The sequence below is a fragment of the Morus notabilis genome, unplaced genomic scaffold (assembly GCF_000414095.1).
Source record: "Morus notabilis unplaced genomic scaffold, ASM41409v2 Scaffold336, whole genome shotgun sequence".
NCBI classification, from domain to species: domain Eukaryota; kingdom Viridiplantae; phylum Streptophyta; class Magnoliopsida; order Rosales; family Moraceae; genus Morus; species Morus notabilis.
The window spans coordinates 231,472-257,509 of record NW_010367552.1 but is presented as its reverse complement, the minus strand read 5'-3'; the positions used below and the strand labels follow the sequence as shown (position 1 = coordinate 257,509).

The window sequence follows — 26,038 nt, the reverse complement described above, 5'->3', positions numbered from 1 at the left end:
TAGGATTCAATTATTATTTATTTAATATATTATTATTTTAAAGATTATTACATGTTTTCAAAAATTAAACCACCAAACGCAATTTCAGTTTTTTTTTTTAAACTGAAATCAATCTCTAAATAAAACTACCAAACGCATTTCAGAAATAATTCCAAAATGAAAATGAAAACGTTTTTATTTCTATTTTCATATAGAAAGTAAAATCATTTTAAAACTAATTCTAAACGCACCCATAATTTTCCTCTTAGTATTTGAGCTAAAAATGAAAACATCAATAATTGGCTAGTGAGTCACAGACATGTGACTGTAAATAACTGTTCCCCTTTATTGTTTTCTCTTCTTTTGAGTAATATCTTAAAAAACGTTTGATTTATAAATTTAAAATTATGATTTATAATTTAAAATTTTGATAAGAAAAAAAATATTATAAAAAATTAAAAATTATGATTCAGAATTAAAGACGATCTCGAAACAAACGTCTCATTATTTCGCTGACAACTCATCACTGCTGGAAAGGTTCTTCAGTGGCAATGCAACAGTGACAGTGATAAACAGCTTCACCATTTCCTCCTTTCTTCATATCAAAACGAAAACAGAATATCAAATAAGTTCCTCACCTGCTCTTTCTTCCTGTATATAATATAATTAGGGGATTTTCAAGTAGGTATGTGAATTTTTTTTAATTATTAGATCTACGTTTTTTTTTTTTTGGTAATTTTATATAAATTTAATTAAAAAAAAAAAACTTAACCGATGAATATATTAACTGACAAGTTCCTAATTAAATATATAAATATATATAAGATTCATTTCTCTCATTTCTCTGGTTTCTATTTCTTTTCTTGAGCCCATGTTCGAGAGAGAGCGAAAGAGAAAGGAAGGGAGAATTCCTAAAACTCTCTCTCTTTCTCTCTCTCCTTTGTCTTTTGATCTTAACGTTATCCAGATTCGCCTCAGCAATGGCGGATGACGAGCCTTCCCTCACTCGCTGGTCCTTCATGGTAAGTAACTCTCTCTTCTTCTCTTTGTGTTTGGTTTCCAAGAAAAGAAAACGTGGATTGAATCTCGGATTTTCCGTCAAAATGTAGTTCAACAAATCTAGGAGCTCCTCTTTTTCGTACTGGTTAAATTTCTGGCTGAGAGTTTTGGATCATATCATTTTTTGTTCTCTTAGCTAACGACATACAAAGATCAACAATCAATTTTTTTTTTTTTATGTAGCGGATTAGATTAGATTGGATTAATAATTGTGGATTTATTTCAGCTATTATGTGTATTTCTAGGATTTTAAAATATTTTATGATGCCAAGTTTGGTAGAAAGAGGTTGCCGGAACCACGAAACGGCTCTTCCACTGATCCATCGGTCGCTAGCAATGGGAGTTCTCCGGCCGTATTGGCGAATGGAAGCGCACATGTAAATGCATCCGATTTGTCTATCTACGAGCAGTTTAACCAGGTAATGTATGTGTGTCGTGATGTGGTCAATTGGTATTGCTATAGATTTCATAATGTTTGACTTAATTTATGCTGTTTGCTTCCAGGGAAGGAGCTCGGCTCAGTCTATTGGTGTTTTACCGAATCGAAATGGAGAAAAGCCGTGTGTTTTCCTTGACTCTTCAGATGTCTACCCTTTACATTTTGCTACAAACTTGGAAAAACATGTTGTGAATGCTTGGCATTTTTTTATTTTTATCTTGGCATCATATATTAACTTAAATTTTAGGAAAGTCGCTCTTTTTCCATTTGTTGTGATATGATGAAAATGTCTAATGTTTCTTTTTGTTGAAACTGCAAATTAACTATCGTGGCATGTCCAACTTGGGATAAAGTCTATCTGAGTTTGAAATTTGCTGCGCAAATGGTTCCTAGTATCATTCATGACTCTGATCATATGGTCAACTGTAGTGTTATCAGCTGAATTATAATTTATATTTATCATGACTATGATATGATAGAGCGAGAATATTGGTGCATAATTTGTGCTGAGGGGTTGTCCTTTACTCCGATGACTAGAGTGTCAAATGCTTCTTACATGCTTTATCGTCTGATAAGTATCAAAAAGCCTAAATTTTTAGTGTTTTTAATAAGGTGATTGGCAGGGAATACCTATCGAAAGCAGACTTTGTATAGGACTTCTTGCCCTGGAACCAAGATATATGAAGCTATAACATGATGCGAGCTTATTTGCAAAATTATTTGAATGAATAAGTCAAATGTACGAAGTAGTTGCTTTTTTTTTTTTTGTTATTGAAAAAGAAAAACCTTTAGAAAGAGGGATTTATGCAGAATTTCTCACGTCTTGTCAACCTAGTTTGGGGGGGTTTAGGAACACATTTTAGCGTGAAATTAGTAGAATCAGCTGTACCCTTAGTGAGTCTCAAGTAATTTTGCATTCATGAGTGTTCCATTCTTTTCGTTTTATATATTTTAGCCTGGTTTCCTAAGGTAGATTTGAGTGTTTTAAGATGCCAACAAAGGCATTAATTAGAATCCACGTACAAACTTTACTGATTCTTAGATATTTATGTTGTTTCCCAGTTTATACTGAATCTCGTCTTTCCTAAAACAGTTGGTCTTTTTATGCTCATCTTTGCAGGCAAAAATCTCTCCTTCCAGCTTTTGATTCTGCAGAAACACGTTCTTTAGCTGAGAGTTTATGTAGGTAATTTGTACGACAAGAGTTTCACAAGGGAAACTGCTATAGTAATTGAATTGCCGTTCTTTGATTTGTCAAGGATATGATTATTTAATCATTTCACTTCTGCAGAAACACGTTCTTTAGCTGAGAGTTTATGTAGGTAATTTGTACAACAAGAGTTTCACAAGGGAAACTGCTATAGTAATTGAATTGCCGTTCTTTGATTTGTCAAGGATATGATTATTAATCATTTCAGAATGGTTTTGATGTTTCTCTTAAGGTTTTAATCCAATTGTGCAGGGACATAGTAAGGGACAGTCAAGATGTTATGTGGGAGAGCATCAAAGGTCTGGAGAATGCCAAACACTTACTTAAAGAAGCAGTTGTCATGCCAATTAAATATCCCAAGTAGGTCTTCTTATTGAGCATCCACCGCTTTGTAAACTAGGATTATCCTAATATTGAAACTTACTTGATACTCATGTTATGCTTGTGAGTTGTAACCACAAAGAATGATGGGTATAGCTTCGTATTGATTTTCACGTTTATTCCGTGATTGAAATTTGTCTCCATTCTTTTCTTTTGAATTCATAATCACTTACGAATCATGATTTGAAAGTATCTGTTTATGATGTCACTTGAACTTGAAACCAGTTGGTAAAATGGATTAGCAAAACCTTGCTGATTTTATTTTTACTGGTAAGGGTTGATTTAATTTCTGTACATGGTTGAGAGATCTGTCAGAATAACTCTGGACAACCAAACAGTAATCTTGACCATGAAAATGTAATATGCGTATTACTTATTTGTTTAAGGGAAATTATTAGCTTCCAATTTGTTAACTAAAGTTTGTAGCATGTCAAGAAATTGTTGTGCGGTGAATTCTAAGTCTAAATCAATATCATTCTGCAAGTGTGCCTGATTTTTCCTTTTTCCGCAGGTACTTTACTGGTCTTTTGTCACCATGGAAAGGTATTCTGCTTTTTGGTCCTCCAGGAACTGGAAAGGTTTGTGAGTTCACTAAGAGTTATCCTTTCTTTTTTAAAATTTCTGTGCTTTAGCAATATACACTGTTGGAAAGCTATTATTCATCTTGCTTTCTGTCCGTAGATTTGATGACCTTTTCTCCAAAATTTAACATCTGGTGTGGCATTGTGATGCTCCATGATAAAGTGCCAGCTACATTGTAAATTCCTAATTACATTATCTATCTCTTTCGACTATAGATGTAAGGATGTTTCTGTGTGTTAGCCTTGCCAAAATCAACTTCTGTGAATCTGTGTAATATGGAATTATTAGCTTATCCATGCACGTGGGTCTTTTTCACTGTATGTCGTGAGGAAAGAACTTGTTCAGGAAGGGGAAGTTATTGGTTATGATTTAAGAAATCTTATATTTTTCATTGGAACTAGACAACACACAACAAATTAATTGAATTTTGATATTGCAGACAATGCTCGCAAAGGCTGTTGCAACAGAGTGCAAGACCACTTTTTTTAATATTTCAGCATCATCTGTTGTCAGTAAATGGCGAGGTATGTCACAGCAAGAGCAAATTAATTCTTTCTTTTTCTTCTTCCCTGAATCTTGGAAAAGATCATAGAAGTTTCTTGGTTGATGTGAACTATTCTATTTTGAAACTTTTAATTCGCATTGGAGTTCTGTGTTTGGATTCAAAAAGAAATTGACTGATGAGCTGGTAATCCACAACCTATTTTCTCACTTTTCCAATTTAGTATGGGTAAAGAAACAAAGAAAAACCCACCAACTCATATGCTCGAATTCTTTGCCACAGCATCGTGTGTGTTATCTTGAAACACTCATATGGTCACGATTTGGAGTATGAATTACATTGCAGGTGATTCAGAGAAGTTAGTGAAGGTGTTATTCGAGTTGGCGAGGCATCATGCACCATCAACTATATTTATTGATGAAATTGATGCAATTATTAGTCAACGTGGTGAAGCACGTAGTGAACATGAAGCAAGTAGGCGTTTGAAAACTGAGCTTCTCATACAGGTGATACTTGTTTTTTACTCGACGTTGCTCTACTAGCCCAGTCGCTTTTTAATACAAACACAGTATCTATCTTATTTTATCCACAGTAAATGCATAATGCAATTGTCATCGATCATAAGTAACGTCAGTCATAAAATTATGCTTTGTTCTCTATTTTGTCAGATACTAGAAATGTTGTGAAAAGTTGTCAGGCATTTAAGTTCCAGGAATCTAAAGTCCTGCAATTTATTTTCTTTCCAGTTTTGCAGTATCCCTATTCTATTTTTTTGTCTCCAAGCGATGCATTGATATTGTACAAGGCTTTCATTAATTATATTAATAACATTTTAATGATGTCGTGTTTGGTATAATATTGTAATTCTATATAATATTAATCTGTGCTTCCACAATAACTTGGATTAAATTACAGATGGATGGTTTAACACGGACAGATGAACTTGTTTTTGTGTTGGCGGCAACAAATCTTCCCTGGGAACTGGATGCAGCCATGCTCCGTCGCCTTGAAAAGCGGGTATCCTTTCAATTTTTGTTATATGTACCTTACTAATGCAATCTATTGGGAGAATAGGCTATGAAACTGGTTGATGCTATTATTTGATAAATGACATTTCATTGAGGTAACTTAAACTATATGGACTTGGTTATCCCTTTTTTTTTCTTTTTTTTAAACCACCACCGTGGTGTCCAAGAATTTGCCCCAACTAATCCACCAGATCCATGCAAAGTACACCCCTCCACATTGATCAGGTAAATCTCGGGCCTTTGGTCCACGGGCGTGGCCACCTTAGCCCTAATGCTTCCTGAGGCTTAGGTCCAAGTGATTCACCACTTTAAGCAAACCCCTTGGGGTGTAGTTATGCCGCTATTGTAGTGGTTTTTGTGGCCATTTTATGATGGTTTATCTATGCTTGCTTGCATACTACGCAGCACCTGTACTGCTGCTTGAATGACAAGCACAGATTTTCCATCAAGAATGATGCTTAATTCACTGTTCTTATTTTTCAGAATTTATTTGGGTCCTCAAGGGGTTTTACATTGCGAAATACATAATGTTAGATTTTGGAAAAATATTTACAGCTCGTTCTGTGGTTAGGCATAGGGAACCTACTTGTACTAAGTTATCATTTATCTTTGAACTCTTGGCTGTAAGTTTTCAAGCCACTGATTACTAGGGCCTCGTTCGTTTCACCAATTCGAGTTTTTAGTTCTAAGTTTCTACAGTTAAAAGCTTTAAGAAAATATCACATCTAACATTTTCTGTTACAATAAAAAGTTTTCAGAAAATGTCACATCTCAGCTCGAATTGAAAACTCGAACCCGCAAAGCGAACGAGGCCTAAGTGTCTTAGCTCCTACTCTAATGACAAGTTTCTTTGTAAAAGCAACGACTACGTCTTACTTCCAGTTATTTTTCAACTAATTTGTTCTCAATAACCACTATAAATAGATCCTAGTGCCTCTGCCGGAACCAGTAGCGAGAAGAGCCATGGTGGAGGAACTCCTCCCATCACAGCCCAGCGAAGATTCTCTTCCTTATGATTTGTTGGTAGAAAGAACCGAAGGTTTCTCAGGTTCAGATATCCGGTTATTGTGCAAAGAGGCTGCCATGCAGCCATTGAGACGCTTGATGTCAATCCTTGAACAGAAGCATGAAATTGTGCCTGAGGATGGTATGTGACTCCTAATTTGAAAACCTCTTATCGAAATAAAGAACGAGTTTTATCAATGTCTTTAGTCTTATACCACTCTTTCATTCTCTAGAAAGGGGAAAGTATATAAAGAATAAATGTGGATTCAATTTGAATTTTCCTTCGTTCCCAATGCAAATAGAGAGGTTTGCTGTACATATATAGCCATATGATTAAGAACGCGTCTTTATCGATGTTTAAAATATTGTACTCTCCATTTTCATAAGAGAAACAACATAATACTTTTGGGCATTTTAAAGCAATGTAGTCGGTGTTTAAACTTTGCTTTTAGTGCTTAGTGGAGGTGTTTATCAAGAGTTCCTACAAAGGAATAAGAGATTTTTAGGCAATATGCCATGATTTTTAAGATTGGATTGACTTTTACCATGGGTACTAAAACTATTATAAAATATACATCATTTAAGTTGTATTGAGCAAAATTATACTTGTACTTTTGTGTATTTCATTCAGTATCATTGGATTTTGTGAAAATTTTATGGTTTTTCATTTATATATTTGTGACTTTTATAGATTTCACAATTTTTAAGTATCTTTAAGTGTAGCATTCTCTGTAATAGTTTATGTCTCCTAGCATGTCAATCCAAACCTAAAACTTGTGTTCTTGTAAAGTGCCCAAGGAATAAATCTCATATCCCATTCTGAAATTTGTGCTTTAAATCCATTATAGCTGTCATCTAGATGCCAAAATTGTTGAACTATCAATTGTATTCTCAAAATAATGGAGTCTTCAATGATACAAACTATCCCGTAGATTTAATCCTCTTTTACAACTAATCTTTGATGATTGACACTAATTTTTGGCTTGCAGAACTGCCTAAGGTCGGACCAATCACTCATGAAGATATAGAGGCGGCACTTAAGAACACGAGGCCATCTGCTCATCTCCATGCTCACCGCTATGAAAAGTTCAATGCTGACTATGGCAGTCAAATACTCCAATGAAGACACATGCCACATTTCCACATTTCTTTGTAGTATTCATCATGAGACAGTCTGTAATGTTCATTTTACGCCCCGTTTGTTGCCGATTTATTTACCAATTATCATCCTTTAGTCGAGGGTTTTTGGGTATTCAAACGAGAACTAGTTGATTCTTTTTTCGTCTTTGCAAGGCAATCGCTTCAATTAAAACTAGGATGGGATTTTCCTCATCATTCATTTAATGGGTTGTGGTCGCAAGTTATGCCAAAATGTCAAACGTCGGCATGAAAGTTTCGTGAAAGTTGAAACACTCGAAATTTGGCTTTCATAGTAATTAGTAAGAAGTAAACCAAATTATGTGCTTGCAGATATACATACCAAAGACTTGTGAGCAAATTTATTTAAACATTTATAACGGCTACAATCGACAATCTAGAGAAAACCAACACAATTTGAAACAATCTTCAAAAGATTTCATGAAATTCTATCAGAAATACGAAAGTACAAGCTAGCAACAAACTTTAAAAAACTTGTTGCAATACATAACGGCGATCAGGAGTACAGTAACATAACGCCATTAAGACAATAAATATATTAATGAAATCCCTATTTGAGTTCAAAAGTTCAGGTTTTCCCTCTCTAGTTCAAACCCTTAAGCGGGTCGGCCGTCTTTCCGGATCTTGCATCAGTCCACGCTTTTGCAATTGTTCGCTTCGTTTCGGCATCACCTTCCTCGTACATATTCTGCACATTGAAAAATACATCACACACATGAGTTTCCTATGTAGCAATGTGAAATCGCATTTATTGAGCACAAAATCAACATAATTATAGGGGGAAAAAAGCTTTATAATTCATATGCTCTATCCTTATATGTGCTTGGGTGAGAAACACACCTTCATCAAGTCCATGATTCCTGCCATGGGGTCTCGCTCCTTTTCCAGGTTTGGCTTCAGCTGTAAGACCAAAATGATCATATAATTAGTTGATCGCAAAATCTCTCTGAACTAAAGATTCACATTTTCCCCTTACGAGGATCAGAATGATCGTATAATAGGAGGGAAATTTTTATGAATATTTGGTCTGGAGTTCAGATACCTTAAAAAAAAAAAAAAAAACGTTAGCATTTTTCCCTTTAGTCTTGTATCCATTATTCTATAAGGTAAATCAACCGTTTGCTCTCTAATCCTTTATATAAAGAGTATAAGTGATTACCAAAATAAGTTAATGGTTTACTGAAAAACGTAAATTATCAAAAGAAAGAAATTTGCGGATTTTATTATTATTATTATTATTTTTGTTTTTTAAAAAGGGATCCAACATTTTGACCATTTATGTATATACCCGTAAAATAAGTTGTCAACAATAAATTCACAATGCCCCCACAGTAAGCCTTGAACATATTACCTTATCTTCTTTATAGTGCAAGTCTAACCAGCTCCCCTTTGAAGCTTTAATGAGCGTGACCACAACCCTTGTAGGCTTAACTAGCATCTTACACTTCTCTGGCACAATCTCCTTGTTCAATTTTGGAATTGCGCATCGGTAATTCTTTCCTTGGACATCATGTAGTTTGATGTCGAAAGACATCGGTTTAAACTCAACTTCCATTTTCTCCTGGTCAACTCCTTCCAGAGAGATATATAACTGCGAATGAAAACGCTTGGATCAGATAAACACAGTCCATATCATGTTGATATCAAAATACAAGCGCAACATTCAGACCCGATGTTAAATCTCATTTTTCTCTAATGCTTCCATAACAATAAACATTCACTGCCGAAAGTAGTTCCTCAAAGGTTTAAAACAAATTCTCACCTTGACTTTATCATTATCTTGCTCCCAACTGAACGACGAAAGCGTAGTGTAGTTTACAGCAGGAGGGGAGGGCACCTTCACCGCAGCCGCAACCTGGGTCGGAGCTTGCGTTGCAGGTGCAGTAACGTCTTTTGACAACTGTTTTCACCAGACTAATCATAACATTTTAGTCTATTTTACATAGACGAGCCATTCCTACTTTCTAGCTTGCATCAAGAGACAAATCCTCAAATCCATTCATTGCTAATTTCAGTTCTTTTTATAAAAATAAAAATAAAAAATTGAATAGCTACTTCAAAATTATCTCTTTCATCGGGATTTCCTTTTAAGAGTAAGTTCCCACTTTATCTTCATTGTTTTTTTTTTTTTAATTTTAATTTTGCATTGATTCCTTTTCCCTCTTCCATTTCTTAGAATGCATCCATTATCACACAAATAAAAAAAAAAGTGACAATTACCCCATAAAAGCCATAAATATTAAGACATTTACAAGGCAAATCAAGATTATAAGTCTAAAACAAAACAAAAACCATAAATTTAAAACGCCATTTTAGGAGGAAAAAGAAAACTAGTTTCGACCTTTTCCATGTCTCGAATCTGGGAGGAGATGAGATTGAGGACGCGAGGCCTCTTGGCGATGCTCTGCAAGTGACGGAGCTCCTCCAAATCAAGCAATAACTCCTCTGCCATTTTTCTTCAGCAAATGATAACTAATATAATAATCGTTGTTTTGCTAAATATGGTGATTCAATTTGTCCAATATGGTATGTAAGATTGTGGATTCAGATTTGTTTATGAATATAATGATATGAATTGATGATAATTGCTGGGGAGGAGAGAGTAGAAAATCCTAGAACGCTCTAACCCTTTTGAGCAGACACAGAATGTTCTAGAGCCTACCACTGTTCTTGTACCAGACTAGACTAGAAAATAGTGGAATTAAGGATTTTGCGAGAATGAGACACGTGCAGCTTTTAAATGGGCTTGGCCCATTTGTATGTGGGCCGTAAAAGGCCCTTTTTCTGAAAAAGAAATCACGGGCGCTCATTGGTTTGGGCGGTTTTTTTTTTTTTAACTAAAACAAAAATACTTTTTTCAACGGTTTGATATTTTTGTTAAAAATCAAATAAAAACCACTCATAAATAGTGTGGACAGTGTGATTTAGATGGTTTAAACTTAAAAGAGAAAAAAAATTTTGAGTAATTTGCACAAATGGCTGCTAAACTTTTTAAGAACTCACAGTTTGGTCATCAATTTTTTTTTTTACAAAACGACCCCAATCTCTTTAAAATGTGATTGTTTGGTCATTTCCATCAAATTTCGTTAGATTTTTAACAGAACATGTCACGTGACTGCCTTTTTTAGTAAAATGATTTGTATGCCCCCATAACAAAAAAAAAAAAAAAAAAACCTCTCACTTCTCTCTCTCTCTCTCTCTCGTTATCTCTTCATCTCCCTCAACCTCTCTCTCACCTCTCACCTTCTCTATCTCTCTCTGTTTTGAAACCCTCAACATCATTATTAGTTCTTTCTCAGAAGTCGAGGTCGGAGTTCTCTCTTCATCAGATCTCTAAACATCGGGAGGTTGGAGTCTCTTTTCACCAGATCTGACCATTGCGAGCAGTTTGTGACGGATTTATCATTTTCGACGGTAGACTCCTCCTATCCGATTGTTCTCGCGAGCGCCACCGTGGAAGAGAGGACGGTGACGAGCAAGTGTTCGTCGCGATGGCAGACTTATCTTTTCTGGATCTGTGACCCGAGATCAGGTTAGAAACGGAATCACGCTTTATGCCGGAATCATGGAGGAACTCACCAGATCTGGTTTGGGATCGCGAATGAAGCTGGCCAAAATCGCGAATGAAGCTCGCCGGAATCGCAAAGCCGCTGCCAACGTTGGTCATGAATGGATCTAGTTTGAGAGAGAAACAAAATAGAAAGGATGTAGGGAGAGGAGATATGGAGGAGAGAGATTTTCACGTGAGGAAGAAGAGAGAGAGGGATGTCGCACATGACTTGCACTGTAAAAAATTTAATGAAAATGACTAAACTGTCACTTTTTAAAGAGGTTGGGGGTCATTTTATCAAAAAAAAGATTAAGAACCAAACTGTCACTTTTTAAAAAGTTTAAAGACCATTTATGCAAATTACCCAAAAAATTTTAATAACTGACAAAAATTATAAAACCGTTAATCCATGAAACGAAAGTATAATTCAAAAATAACAAATAGCTAAAAGTTCAACATTCAAAGTAACCAATAAAAAATGTGGTATGATGTATTTTATAATTGTATAACTTCTATTATGACCAATTGAAATTAAAATAAAGGAAAAAAATATTTTAAAAATAAAAAATTATATGTGTATTTTTGGGAAAATTATTAGGCGGCTCGGGGAGTCTAAACCACTAATTAAACCGCCAAAAATATTAAAATAAAAAATCGACCGAATCGCCCAATAATTTAAAAATAGTAAACGATTTGGTTTGATTTGATCTGAATTAAATGGTTTAGTGAGTATAGCGGATTTTGAACACTTCTCGAGGAAATTGTGACATACAGGTCATTTTGATAAACCATTTAATGGACATAACATATTTACCAATAATGAAAAATAAATAACATATTTTAAAATTTTAATATCTAGTGTTTCAATTTTACCTTTATGTAATTTTTATATGTAAATGTCATACTTACCTGGTAAATCTTTAATTTACCAAACCAACCTAATTATGTATTTTGGTAAATAATGAATTTTCAAAATAAATCGCTAATTTACCATGTCACGCGCTAATTTACAAGAAAATAACTTACTTTTGTCATAAAAAAAAAATAAATCTTTTTGTTTACAATATAAAAGCCTGTTTTTGACTGGTACACTTACTAATCCTCCATTTATTTGCCGGTAAATGAAGCATTTATAAGATAAATTGCGTCATTTACTAGTTAATTTTACATTTACTAACAAAGAGAAATAATAAAAGCCGTACAAACGAAAACAAGACAACCATCTCTTTTAAGTATAAATTGAAAATCAGATCGAGAACAACCAAACAGAAGGAAAATTAAATCAACAAAATAAATTAAAATTCGACACAAATAAAGAAATCAAATCGCTCCATTTTCCATGTATTAATTTCAAGCATATTCTTGACAGTCAAACAGACATGGAATGACCAAATTTGAGCACTACTTGCGGATCAAGCAGTCCCCGTCCTCTCTTCCGCAAGATCGACCAAGGAAAGAGATTGGCTTCAGCGTCGTGCGGAGATTGGCGTTCAGCGTCTCGCGGAGGAGGTGGCTGATTGATGTCGTGTGGAACGACATCAGCATCACATGGAGCTTTGATGGGATCTCGCCTCCAAAGGAAGCGACGATTTGTTCACAAGGTCGAGGAGACAATGGAATCGCCTTCAATCTTTTGCAAGGTCAAGGAGATGATGAAATTGCGATCTATGTCGACTACAAATCGTGATGGTCGTCACAGAAGAAGACTACAGATCTGCAACAAAATCATGTTGGGCGTCTCTGGAGAAGGCGACAAATCTACGATGAGAGAGAGAGAGAGAGAGAGAGAAGGAGGACGACGACGACGACGGCGAACTTTCCGTTCGCGACCTTGTTGCAACATATGAAGCACAATTGGTGCTCATTGTAGAGAGAGAAGAGAAAAGTGATCGAGGATGAGAGATGGAGGAGAGAGTGGATGAATCTAGGCATGCAATGGGGTATTTTGACGAGGATATTTTTGGTATTCTCTTAGTGTGATAAAACTAATTTACTATAATTATGTTATTTATTAATTTTTTTTAAAACTTATTTATTTTTATTGATATCCTAAAAATGTTGTTTCCTTCTTTCTCCATTTCTGAAGTTATGGTTTTGAAAGAGAAAATGCACCGGCATATTTTATCGAGCCTAATTTATTACACAACCAAAATACTAAAACTACCCTTGTCTTTCCTTTCTCCCTCATCCACCCTCTTTTTTCTCTCTCTCTTTCTTTCTATCATTTGTCTCTCTAACTTTCTGTCTCTCATCACGTTGGCGTCAACTCTCGTTCATTGATGTCGTCTATACTCGTTTGACGTCATCTTTCTTAGCTGTCGAAAAAACCTCGTCACAATTGTAATCTGACTTTTTTTTGTTTGTTTTTTTTGTTTTTTGTTTTTTGAAGATTTAAGTGATTTTGATTAATGAATTTAAAATTATGGTTCATGATTTTAATTTTTAAAATTTAAATTTTTGGTGAGAAAAATACTATAACAGAATCACAAATTATAATATTAAATTAGGCAAAAATTTTAAAATAAACGTCACCTTAATCTTTTTACAAAGCATGCAAGATTTCCAAAATGCCCCTAACTTATACACCCTAAGTCAATTTTCTGCTAAAAATTCTAACAGAGGAACATTTTTGTTAACAATTTAGGTGTTGTTTGGTTGGGAGATTCGTTCCCTGATTCGAATCATGGTTCGTGATTCGCTACAGTATTTTCTCTCACAAAAAATAAATGTAAATCAAAAATGATTTTAATCACATGGTTCTAATCCATGAACCAAACGTCTCCTTATATTTTGAGAGGAGTAGATCTTACCTTTTAAAGATCGGAGAGTAAAATGATATGAGAGTCATTATTTAAGATGAATTTTTATAATTAATCCGAATACTATTTACTACCTTTTTTAAAACATTATTCTATTATTTAGTCACCATGATTTCCTCCATTCTCCCGTTTAATGTAGGCCTTTCGTGGAGATTGTACACAAGGGCAATCTACCTCTGTAAAAACTTGCTTCTCTGATAAAGAGAAATGGATAAAGGTAGATTATAGATACAACGTGTTTTTATTAAAATTTCCCTGCTGGTCGTCAACATGGGATATTGAAATAACCTATTAGATTATCACTGATAATATAGTAGACTATGTCCACTTTTTGAACACATGTCATCAATTGTTCGGGCTGAATAACGCCGTTAAATAACTGTCCATATTGGTCATCCCATTGGTTTTTGAGAAGTGAAACCGAACGCCAAACAGTGAAGTATTTTTTCAGTCGGTTCCCCAACCGGTGAAGGTCGATTTTCGATGGTTTTCAGTTTCAGTAAGGTAATAGAATGTACTAGTCAACCAGATACAACTAAAATATAAGCCTTAAACTCGCGGAAAGTACAAGTCAACCAGTGAGAATGATTCAACTAAAGGCCTTAGACACAGAAATACAACTCTTTTTTATCGTCATTTAGTAATAATTACCTCAAGTAAATTAACGGGATTTCTAATAATGTTATATATGTCAAAACAATTGTAAAATTTGAGGTGTGAGGTTTGGAAGAAGAAATAAGACGTGTATTAAATCTAAAATATTTCATTTAAATTAAGTGAAAAGAGAACTAATATGAACCACTTGATTAGTTCAACCAAAAGTTGTTTTGAGAAAAAATGTCTCATGAGTGTAGCAAGTCGTTAAAGTACGGATCCGATAGCTATTAGCTGCGATGGAGCTCATAATTTGATCTAATCCATGGTTGTTCCAGCCCTTTTCACAGATCAATCTATCTGAAATATCGCGCGCAAATGCTAAACAAGTTCTTAAAAGCTCTGGACTGCATATATATCACGCATTCTGTAACACTTAAACTATTCCCGCTGCATATGAGAGAGAGAGCAAGGAGAGAAAAAGAGAGGGTGAGCGAGAGAGAGGAGAGAGAAAGAAGGAGGGCGTGCGAGCGAGATCAGAGAGGGAAAGGAGAGAGAGAGTGAGAGAATCAGATAATTTTATGCATTTACTAAACTTAAAACTAATATCTGCTATAAATTATTTACCCCTTCATTTCTGCTCTTTCTCTCATTCATTCTAAAAAAATCCCAAAAATGTTTTTATTTGTTAACGGCTGCTATATATATATATATATATATATATACACACACATATATCAATTCTCTTTCTCAAAAAGAAATTTTCTTAAGTTGTCACTATGATTAAAGTTGTTAGGCTTTCAAATACACGCCTATTACACGCCTATTTGAAAGCCTAACAACTTTAATCATAGTGACAACTTGAGAAAATTTCTTGTTGAGAAAGAGAATTGATATATGTGTGTGTGTGTGTGTGTGTGTGTGTATATATATATATATATATATATGTATGTATATAATGGCAGCAATGAGACAATTTTACAGATTGAGAACACGTAATGAGACGTTTGAAAGTTAATGACTAAAATCGAATGTCTTAGAGGTAGTGATATAAATGAAATTAATATAAAAATACTATATGCCAAAAGCAAGTGTATTGGTACATGAATGTTCTTTTTGACTTCTTTAATGGGTTGGCCACCTCAAACATCAATTAAATCTTTATGATTAAGATCCATAGGAATCTTATCACAACTGTTGGAAAACTCCACCTCAAACATCAATTAAATCTCTATGATTAAGATCCATAGGAATCTTATCACAACTGTTGAAAAACTTGTAAACAAAAGCGAATGCTACTTTATGAAAGCATCTTCTACTAAATATGTATCAATTTCTTATTAAGTAATAAAAGCTAAATTATGATCATCGCCCGACAAAGTCACAAAGCTATAATTATTGCCAAACTCTCCGGCTCTAGCTAACATAATGTAGATCATAATTCTCGAGAAACTAACTGCATGACTGCATGCCGCATTGAGGCTTGCTATTTCTTAATTGGCGGTACTAAACAAGGTGTCCTTATAATGCCGTTTTATCACCATAGCTAGTCATTTCATATAAGTTATAGCTTTTACTGCATCATGAAGACTTTATACCCCAAGTCACAAAGAAAATTTGTTCAGCGTACATGATCATTTTGGAATGCAATCTTGGTAGATTCATTAACTCGCTTTTAACCATATGGCTTAGCAAATTAGACATCATAATATACAAAAGGAGACCAGACTGATATTTTTTATTTTGGTTAATTCTAAAAATTAATCTCCCTTGTAGCAAGTCGGGACTGGGGTCAAGGTTGTCGAGGTTCAACTGAGTAGCTGAGTTCTGAGTTGGGGTTCAAAGTTTAACCTAGCATCGGTCAGTCCAACCTTCATATTACGGCATTAATGGTCCGACCCCCAACGTCCATTCCTACTCATCAATCCGAACCCTAGCAAAAATCCCACCTCGGCCCAACGTTGATCTCAGCTTCTCCATTGATAATGACTTCGCCAATCCTACAAAAAATGAGACCAAACTAATCATTCTTTATTTGGGTTAATAAAAACATTTCTTCTATTTTCAATTTTTTTCACCAAATAACTTTTCATTTCTAAAAGTTAGTTTAATTCCACATAACTTATTTTCTTTGCAAATTTTATCCCTACCAATAGTCTTGATCAAAATCTAGGAGTAGAATGTTGATTTCACCTCTGAATAACACAATTAATAAGTGTGACCTGAAAATTAGGTTTTAGGCGCTCCAATATCCAAATTTCATGCAGCAACACTCAATGCCCTTTGGGAAAATTTGGAATTTTATTTATGTATTGAATTGTAAGTTTAATTAGAAATAATTATCTTTCATGAACAATTGAAAATAGAAGAGAGAGTTTTTTTTTTTTGTAATTAATTATTCTATATTTCTAATTTTGTAGGCATGCCAAATGTGTTAATGTATATTCTCTAGATCATTGTGCCGACAAAGCTCATTATTGTTAAGAATATTTTGTGATCCATTACGGGCAACCCGCCATCTTTTGGACTTGGCTTGTTGGTAAATATGATATTATATCCGTTTGTCATTACTAACAAAAGGCTAGTGCTTGGTTTTATAATCCAAATAACAAATTTTCGGATCCAAATTTTGACTTAGAGTGTGTTTTGGTATTACTTTTGCTTTTTGGCAGTTAACAAGAGGAGTAGAGCTGTGATTTTTTAGTTGATATTTGGAACCATATTTTTAAGTGAGCTCAACGAAATAAAAATAATTTGTAAATCTTTTAATAAGCAATAAATATGTTATGATAAAGATTTTAAAATCTTAATTAAACTCTATTAGAATTTTAACTTGAAGCTTTTCTGAAAGGTCGAAACTCTTCTAAAAAACTAGCATAAATATTGAACATAGCATGCTCGTAAAGCATAAAAATCAAGACTTATTGCCCCTGCATTTATTAATATGAATAAGCAACATATGTGTTCGTTAACACTTTGAGCTTTTGTTCCGGGTTTTTTTTTTGTTCCAATTAAATTATTAATGCTATATGCACACACACACACACACATATATATATACGCAATTCTGCTTGAACCGATTTTAGCGAAAGACACAAAACCGACCAAGAATACTTCTTTGTATAATAAATGCGACAAAATCAAATGGTGAGCACGTACTAAGGGAATATTCACTTACGACATTCCCACATACAGATCAGTCAGCTTACAAAAAGTCTATCTATAATTGTCACTAATTATTTGAACAAAAATTGATGAAATAACAAGATCTCTCTCTCTCTCTCTCTCTCTCATATGCACAGTATTTAGAGAAGCAAAAGCACATGCTAATTTACGTGTAATGGGACCAAACTGATCTTGAGCTATAAAATGGTATCCCACTAGGAATTACGTGTCATTAGTCAAAAGAGCCAACAAAGCGCGGAGCTACGACAATTTTTTGCAGATCGTAGGAAGGGTCCAAACATAAAAGAGAAAGCAATTCAACATTCAACATAACACTACCAGACTCCTCTATACTTACAAATCTTTTGATCGGTTCTCCTATAAATATATATATATATATATACACACACACGTATATATATATATAGAAATTTGCTTTTCATCAATCACTTTGTTTCCAAATACCAAAAAAGAAAAAAGAAAAAAAATTCTAATTAGTGGGGTCTGATAAAGTCTAGGGCTGCATGTGTACCACGTTAGCTGATGTCAAATAGTTAGACTGTCCTCATCAGTTTTAACAAAGGCTGAGTTTACATTGTCTGCTCTAGGATCTTATACAGAGAAAGAAAAAAAGAAGTTAAAAAAAAAAAGACCATGAAAAAAAGGTATAAATTAAAAAAGCTTCTTTGCAAAAAGGGACACCCAAATGGCCAATGCTGACGGTTATTAGGCCAGAAGAATAAAGCTGGACCGCCCATTGTCCGCTTCAGGATAATAAAAAGAACCGAACAAAGCCTTTCCTTTTTTACACTTTATAACGCGTTCATTATCTAAGAATTTTTGCACATTAACTTTTTTTCTAGTGTATTGAGAGAAAGCAAACTTATGAGAAAATTATACTTTTATATATTGAGGAAACAGTTATGGATTCCACGTCCAAAAGGAGGAACCTTTTCTTTCGTCCAATGAGAAGCATTGATTTCATTCTGATCAGTAATATTTCTACTTTAACACACACACACACACACACATATATATATATATATATATAGTTTCTTTTTAACACACCATAAATACAAATTTTGTCGTAGTAATGTCGGAACAAATTTGAGAAATAATAGTCATTTTACAATACATCTTGCACAATACGTACTTTATAATAACTAGCTATAGTCAAAGAATGGCTACGGCTAATAATAATTTCTCTAACAAAAAATAATTAAATATATGATCATCTTCTGCCAAATGAGTCTTGAGATCCCGAGGTCGACAAGATGCGGCTCATGATGATTTCGTGGGGTGTATATATGATTGAAATTTACCCGTTTGATAAAGGTTGTGGGCCCACTGAAGTAATACAGCATGTTTGTTTAGAGAAAGAGGGAATTGAAAGATAATGGTGGTCTGTCATGTGCAAAATGTCTTGGTTTAAATGAGACTTAACTTTATCATGTGGTCTGTAATATGAATAAAAAGACCGCAAAAGGAAAAGCCACAAATTTCTTTTGTTTTTCCTTTTTTTTTTTTTTCTCTTACCAAAAACTAATGTATATTTACACGAACTCCCATTTGCTTAAAATGGTCTTCTCATAAAAACTTGGAAGGTCAGCAAATACACAAACATCCAGTACATCAAGCTTTGATTTTCCATTCTAGCTGCCTGTTTCAAAGTAAATTTTCCATACGTAGTATGAAGATAAAAAACAAGGAATGAAAAGACAACAATCAGATCATTACTATCCATCAAAATCTAAAATAAAAATTAAAACCAAACAATAAGCTAATCATATAATTTAGCTTTAATCATCTTCATTTAATTATTAATTGTACAGAAATTTTCCACTCCACTAATCAAATACACTTTTTTCCTATTTACACACTTTCTTCTTCTATATAACTATTTCTCTGGAGTGGAAAAAATAATACAAAGTTATAGGGAATTTTGTGGCAGGGAGCAAACAATCAATATTAGTATGCCTCTCTAAAATGGTAAAATTTATACAAATTTGACAAATTCTAATGAAAACTATATGATTTAAAAATATACAGAACCCTTGAATAAATATATTAATTATATATATACATGTTAATTTATCTAACTAAAACAAATTTTCTAAAAATATTCATACTAAAAGAAAAACCCACGTCTAATTTTTTACCTTGGTAGCAGAAGAAGTGAGAGAGATTGAAGCCGAAGATGCTGAAGTTGTGGACAAAGCAGACAATCCCACATTGTAAGCCATAGTTCCATCAGGTTGAAACAGGCCATAGTTCCTCTCCGATGTGGGACCCGGTTTCATGTCCTCATTGAACAGAGCAAACAAATAAGCTTCCAATCTCATATTAGGCCTCAAGGGAGTCCCTTCATTTGCCATTTGTCTCCTCAACAGATTCCGATTGTAAATCGCAGCATTCTCAACCGTCGCTCCGACCTCGTTGGCGTCGCCTTTCGACGGCCACCCCGTCTCCGAAACCCCAACTTCGATCCCGCTGTAGCCCAGCCTCGCAATGGCGAAAATCACGGCGTCAACCTGAGCGTACAACATGTTGTCGTAGTGTAGTTTTGTGTAGGGATCAATCATGCCTGAGTTGGGATTGAAAAGGACGTAATTCAAAGGAATTTTATTGGCGTTGTCCTTATAAGCAAAATACGGATATGCATTGATCCAAAAGGGTGATTTAGTACTGGACAGGAACTGCAGCAACCGCGACATGACGACGGAGACTTCGGTTTTGAAGCTACCGGCCGACGGCGGGTAGGATTCTTGGAGAACCGCCAAAGAACTTGAAGTTGAAACTTTGATGTACGTGTCTAGACCTAATTGCGCCAATGCGGAGTGAATGCTGATCATGGCCGGGACGAGGTTGTCGATAAACGTCGTCGTGTCGTCGTCGGTGAAGACCTCGTTCCCAACGGCGATGCTGGTGATCATTGTGGCAGGGAAGTAAGGTTTGATGTGGGTGGTGACCCATTGGAGGGCTTGTTGGGGATCCATTAGCTGGGCTAGCATTGCGTTCTCTACTGTTACGATCAGCTCAGTGCCAGAGTTGGCGAATGCGGTTAGTACTTCCGGGTTTGTGTCGTAGATTCTGGCTTTTGTTATCTTGAGAGAGCTCAGTAAATCGAGGACTTTCTCCGGTGGCGGCAAATTGTTTCCGACCTGGCCGTAGTTGATTCCAAGCGACAGAACTCCTATATTTAGGGTACAAAACAATTTAAAGTGGTTAACATGACATAATTAGCTATTACTAATAGAATTATGTTAACATGCATAAGTTATTAAAAATATTGCATTCGATAGAATATGATAAAAATCTGACGGTTTAAACAGTGACGCAATTTACGGGAAATGATCATGTGTATGATACATGAATTTAGTATTAGATGAAAAATGTAAAGAGAGAGTACCTGAAAAACTGAGGGAATTGACCAGAAGGAGGATCATGGCAATTTTGCAAAAAACTATTGCCATATTCTTGAAAGAGAAGAGTTTGTGATCAAGTAGTTTGAAGAATTTCAAGAAAAGCTAGAGCCTAGCTTGAAGAATTCCTAGCTGAGAAAGAAATTAAGAGATCAAAGAGATATAGGGGGTGTGAATTCCTTTCTTTTCTTGTCTGAAAATTTTGTTGTGAGGGGAGTTATTTGAGGGGTTTTGGCTTGCCTTGGATCAGATGTTATCTTTGGCTCTTACCTCTTAACTGGTTTAATGTTATTTATAATATAACACTTGGGGGGTTTTTGGTTTTGCCTTTTTCCTTCCATGGATTCTTTTGGAATTCGGACTGGATTGTCTCTTTCCAACGTCACGCCAACTCCCCAGGCTGAAATTATACGAAAAGACGTAAATGCCCCGGCCGCTTTCTTCAAACAAAAGCAAAGGGTAATCCCTCTAAGTTGGTCAAATATAAGGGGAAGCAATTTGGGGATCCTAAAATTTGAGGTGGGGGAAAGTAATTTTATTATCTTTTAGTATTATATCCAAATAAATACGAATAATTTATGATAATTAGGGATTCAGCTTTAGTCTGTTTAATAAACTAAATCTAAGAGACAATTAAATTAATGACTAAATTTAAGAGATTCTATTTACCTTTAAGGCAGCACTATTGACCTTTCGAGAATATTGTATATTATATCCTAGGCCCTAGGTGCTCATTTGCAAATACAAAAATGAGGACCGGAATTATAGGTTGTTGACCCATTTCACCCTAAAGATTCCCCTACCACATTTTGTGAATAAGGTCCCGTTCATTTCGTCGATTCGAGTTTAGAATTCAAATTTTGCTACAGTAAAAAGCTCTCAGAAACAGTCACATCTAACTTTTTTGCTACAGTAAAAAGTTCTCACACAAAATCACATCTCAACTCGAATCAGCGAAGTGAACGGACCCTAAATAAAGCAGTGGGAAAGTTTTTGCTCCAACCAAGTTCCTAAGGTGACTCGGTAATATAGGCCGCCTTAGAGTGTATATTTCTGAAAAGAAAATTCTCAAAAAAGAAAAAAATATATAAAACGGGTAGAATCTAATATAAATATAGTGACTAAAAACAGAATAAAAAGAGACATAAAATTGATTAAATTCTTCAAAGTAATAACGATTTCATGCCCACTATAAAAAATTAGTCAAATACAATAGAATTTTAAGAAAAAACCAAAAGTGATTGGCAATGTTACAATAACACGAACAGCTTCTTCTTCACTTTTTATTTATTTTTTAATTATTTATTAAAAAATCATGTATTTGTAAATTTATAATTAACCAAGTTTCTTTGGTTCTCTCAATTAACTATTTCAAAAAACAAAATAGTAAGAAATTTTCCAACTAGACTGAAAACTTTCATTCATATGTTAACTATAGGACTCATAAATTATACTACAACAACCCGTACAGTTATAAATATCAACTTTCAATCGTTAAAAAAAATTTAAAAAAAAATAGAGAATTTACTCTTGAGAGTGCATAAATCTAAACTTTTATTCTTTACTCTTGATAAATGTCATTTTATTAGTGTAATTATTTAACTAAAAAAGTTATGAATAAAAATCCTGCATCATGCACTTTTAAAAATTATTTATCAAGATTACTCAAAAATTAATAGTAATTACAACTATAATGACGATCCTTATTTTTTATATAGGACCGCCACATTTTTTTTTTCCTTTTTGGGAGTTAACAAATTAAGAAAGATGATCTGTAAATGATAAGACAGAAAATGTACGTTTAGGCTTACAGTACATATGAGAATTGAACCGCATTATATTACATCTTGTTTTGCGTTATCATTTCTCTGGATCAATCAACAACAGTAGTACTTGCCCACCTTTTTGTAAAATCATTTTCTATACATCTTGTTTCTTTGTCTAGCACTAGACTCTATGATTCTTCTTCATGATTGATCAATCAAACCATAACATGGAAACTTATAATTAGTTTATAAAGTATATGGTACATTCCCCTAGTCTTTTTCTCAATTAATTTCCACACAATAATGGAATGAAAACAAAATTCGATATCATATCAGGCATATTAAAAAATTATATGACTTCGTTAAAGCTAGTTTGTCATTCTTGACTAGCACTAAGAACACGCTGTATAAGCTAGTTTGTCATTCTTGACTAGCACTAAGAAAACTGCACGCTGTATATGAATAATTCACATATATCATATGCTAAATATGATACCGAAATCCCATTCACGTGAATCATCAAGTCAGAAAAGAACATGTCGGGAAATCTTGTAGTTTGTTTTTTTGGTCAGAAACAGAGTGTACCGACATCAAAACAATTAAATCAAGTAATCCAAAAAATATATATAATCATTCCTTTGAAACTTTATAAAGAAACATATTATAAGGTCAATACTACTGTAGTATATTTGAAAACTTCATAACGTATAAATTATTGTTGGATGTGCGCCGTATCACAATCATTATTTTGTATTTCAATTTTCATATATAAGGATAGAGAGTAAAATGGGTTGTAGAGCTAATTTAATATTACAGCATAAAATTTCTCCATGAAAGGATCTGAGGTGCTCAATTTCATTCAGTGATAAAAAGTTCTTCTAAATTTTATTAATTAATCAATAGGATTGTTTGTTTCTTTTTTTATTATTATTTTATTTTGGTGCCCATAGATAACCTTCTTCGTAGAGATGCAAGAACGGGCCGGCTCGGTCCAGCCTGTCCCATTCTTCTTAGGCCCACGTGGGCCGTGGGCCGGGCCGGCCCATATACGAATTAACTCGACCCGGCCCAGCCCACATGCCAACTTTACGTGGGTCAGGCCAGGCCGTGCCGTGGGCCTTGAATGGGCTGGCCCATATTGGCCCATCATGGGTTTAGATGGGCTGGCCCATTCAAGGCCTATCTTGGCCCATCATAGGTTTAGATGGGTCAGCCCATCTATGCATGTAATTTTTAATTTTTTTAATTTTTTTAATTTTTAAACAAGTTAACAAAAATAAATGTTTGAATAGTCAATGGGAATATGAAAAAATATATTTTATTTACGATTGCCTCATTAAAAACCTTTCCAAGGAAAACCTAGTGGGATAAAACCTTAGTAAGGAAAAAAGAGTACAATTAGAATAATTATACATAAGATATTTACAAAATTACTAAAACAAAGAAAAAAACATAAAAAAAAATAGATGTTGTTCGTAATTACAATGTATTACTCCTAGTGGGAGTATCAGAAATGTCTAAATTTTCAAAATCATCAACCCAATCATCTTGAATTTGTTGGCTTCTTTTGCGAGCGTCCTCCCAATCTTTGACACACATTACTGCCTCCAGAATATCATCACTTAAGCGTGCACGCTGTTCATCAAGTACTCTTACCACTGCAACTAAATACTTGTTCACTTGCAACTGTGGACACTAGTATGGTTAGTATATCACGTACCATTCTAGAGCACAGGAAAAGTTCTTGACTGTGATCTCTAAAATGACAAAATATCAAACTCATTGAAATCATGACCACCACCTTGCTCATTGAAAATGAATGCCGCAAAATTTGTTTCCAGATAGTTTTCCAATTCACTACGTGCTGAAGATGTGGATGACGCACCAAAACCAAATCCGGTGTAGCTAATCATACTTTTCCATGAAGAACCATGTGGTAAAGATGTAGTACTCGCCATTGTTTGGCCTCCTCCATATTTTTCATTATATGCAGTAAATAAAGTGTTAACTTTTACTTGCACATTTTGAATGGTTATGATGTCAGAATGCACCTTCAGTTTTTCCCCTATACCCTTAAGCAAATATTCAACACCAGCTAACTTAACTCTTGGATTCAACACAGTGGCTACACAGTACAAAAGTGGAACACGCTCCCAATATTTTTTGAATTTTTGTTCCATGAACTCAACAAATTCCATAAACATGTCAAAATCTCTATGCATATCGAAGGTTGCAGCAATGTCGTATAATTTATGTAATGCATGAGGAGAGGTGGGATAGTACACACCTGAGAGTTAGAGAGTGGCTTCATAAAAAACCTTCAAGAAATTATAGAAGCATGAAGCAATTTGCCAATCAATTTCTTAAAGCAGCTCAGTTGGATTCTTCAAGTTGTAATACGCGGTTATGACCTCTTTGTATGGTAGGCATGCGTTCAACATCAAATATGTTGAATTCCATCGGTGTCCCACGTCAGTAGGAAGTTTTCTGGGCTCATGCTTGCTCTCTTGCAAAGTTTAGCAAATTCTTCAATTCGAGAGCCAGAACTTGCTATGTAACCCAAGGCCGTTCGAATATTTTCTAACTAACCTTGAAAAAATTTCATGTCATCTTGAACGCACAAGTTAATAATATGACAAGCACATCTTTGGTGAAAAAGTGTTCCACCATGTTGTGGTTTCAAAGTTGTCTTGAAAAGGTTTATCGCAGCAGTATTGGCAGATGCATTGTCAAATGTGATGCTCAAAACCTTTTCTTTAATGCCATAAAAATAAAAAACTTCCATGATGACATCATGAATGGCCTTGGCATCATGTGGATAAGGCATTGATCGAAAAGCAATTAACCTTTTTTGAAAAGATCAATCTTTATCCACATAATGTACCGTTACACAGATATAACTAGTTTTGGTGCGACCTTCCCACAAATCAGATGTGCATGCAACAGATGCAGTGAATGAACTAAATTCATTAACTAAATTTTCCCTCATTGAATGAAATACTTTCATAGTGTCAGCGCTTGTGGTAGTTCTTGAAACACGCGTATATTGTGGATTATAAGCATTTTGAATGTACTCCTCAAAGGCCGGATCATCAGCAAGACTAATTGGTTGTTGAGCACTAGCCAAATATCTAGCGTGCCATTCTCTAGCTCTTTGTTGGTCATATGACCAATTGGTAACACTACCATCAGAGCTAAATTGAAGTGTTTGTTGACGACAATTAACACCACCTACACCATGCTTAGCTTCGCACTTTTTGCGATGCTTCTCTAAGTGACCAGTACCAGAAGAGGATTTACCTGTGTAGTCTTGTTTGCATACTTTGCAAATTGCACGATCTTCTATTACACCATTCTCATTTTTACGCATTACTAAATA

At 34.5% G+C, this 26,038-nt stretch overlaps 3 protein-coding genes across 4 annotated transcripts; 1 reads left to right on the top strand and 2 right to left on the bottom strand.

The window, feature by feature from the left end:
• The first annotated feature begins 838 nt into the window (after positions 1-838).
• Positions 839-7,631, top strand: LOC21404510 (katanin p60 ATPase-containing subunit A-like 2). 2 transcript variants are annotated; one of them, XM_024175159.1, is made up of 11 exons: positions 839-1,001; positions 1,311-1,457; positions 1,543-1,598; positions 2,598-2,663; positions 2,940-3,047; positions 3,580-3,646; positions 4,090-4,174; positions 4,498-4,658; positions 5,068-5,169; positions 6,105-6,327; positions 7,175-7,631. In XM_024175159.1, exons 1-11 carry the CDS (start codon positions 960-962, stop codon positions 7,306-7,308), a joined length of 1,191 nt encoding a protein of 396 aa, XP_024030927.1. In that variant the 5' UTR covers positions 839-959; the 3' UTR covers positions 7,309-7,631. The 2 variants fall into 2 exon arrangements, with proteins under 2 accessions (XP_024030927.1, XP_010110966.1); XM_010112664.2 differs by having other exon boundaries at positions 1,284-1,457.
• A 107-nt stretch (positions 7,632-7,738) lies between these two features.
• Positions 7,739-10,003, bottom strand: LOC21404509 (calcyclin-binding protein). The gene is made up of 5 exons (XM_010112663.2): positions 9,685-10,003; positions 9,106-9,243; positions 8,695-8,934; positions 8,184-8,243; positions 7,739-8,031 (listed from the first exon to the last, which is right to left on the bottom strand). Exons 1-5 carry the CDS (start codon positions 9,793-9,795, stop codon positions 7,927-7,929), a joined length of 654 nt encoding a protein of 217 aa, XP_010110965.1. The 5' UTR covers positions 9,796-10,003; the 3' UTR covers positions 7,739-7,926.
• An 8,558-nt stretch (positions 10,004-18,561) lies between these two features.
• On the bottom strand, positions 18,562-21,139 carry LOC21404506 (glucan endo-1,3-beta-glucosidase 11). Its single transcript, XM_010112660.2, has 3 exons — positions 20,881-21,139; positions 19,631-20,664; positions 18,562-19,131 (listed from the first exon to the last, which is right to left on the bottom strand). Exons 1-3 carry the CDS (start codon positions 20,942-20,944, stop codon positions 19,045-19,047), a joined length of 1,185 nt encoding a protein of 394 aa, XP_010110962.2. The 5' UTR covers positions 20,945-21,139; the 3' UTR covers positions 18,562-19,044.
• Between the last annotated feature and the right edge of the window lie 4,899 nt (positions 21,140-26,038).

Bases quoted from the DNA above. Each gene is read 5' to 3' on its own strand.
- LOC21404509 (XM_010112663.2), bottom strand. From the start codon at position 9,795: ATGGCAGAGGAGTTATTGCTTGATTTGGAGGAGCTCCGTCACTTGCAG. The intron at 9,244-9,684 runs GTCGAAACTAGT...TGGTGAAAACAG, and splicing joins AGATTCGAGACATGGAAAAG to TTGTCAAAAGACGTTACTGC. The intron at 8,935-9,105 runs GTGAGAATTTGT...TTTCATTCGCAG, and splicing joins AAGATAATGATAAAGTCAAG to TTATATATCTCTCTGGAAGG.
- LOC21404510 (XM_010112664.2), top strand. From the start codon at position 960: ATGGCGGATGACGAGCCTTCCCTCACTCGCTGGTCCTTCATG. The intron at 2,664-2,939 runs GTAATTTGTACG...CCAATTGTGCAG, and splicing joins TTAGCTGAGAGTTTATGTAG to GGACATAGTAAGGGACAGTC. The intron at 3,647-4,089 runs GTTTGTGAGTTC...TTGATATTGCAG, and splicing joins GTCCTCCAGGAACTGGAAAG to ACAATGCTCGCAAAGGCTGT.
- LOC21404506 (XM_010112660.2), bottom strand. From the start codon at position 20,944: ATGGCAATAGTTTTTTGCAAAATTGCCATGATCCTCCTTCTGGTCAAT. The intron at 20,665-20,880 runs GTACTCTCTCTT...CCCTAAATATAG, and splicing joins CAATTCCCTCAGTTTTTCAG to GAGTTCTGTCGCTTGGAATC. The intron at 19,132-19,630 runs GTAAAAAATTAG...ACTTTGAAACAG, and splicing joins TCACTTCTTCTGCTACCAAG to GCAGCTAGAATGGAAAATCA.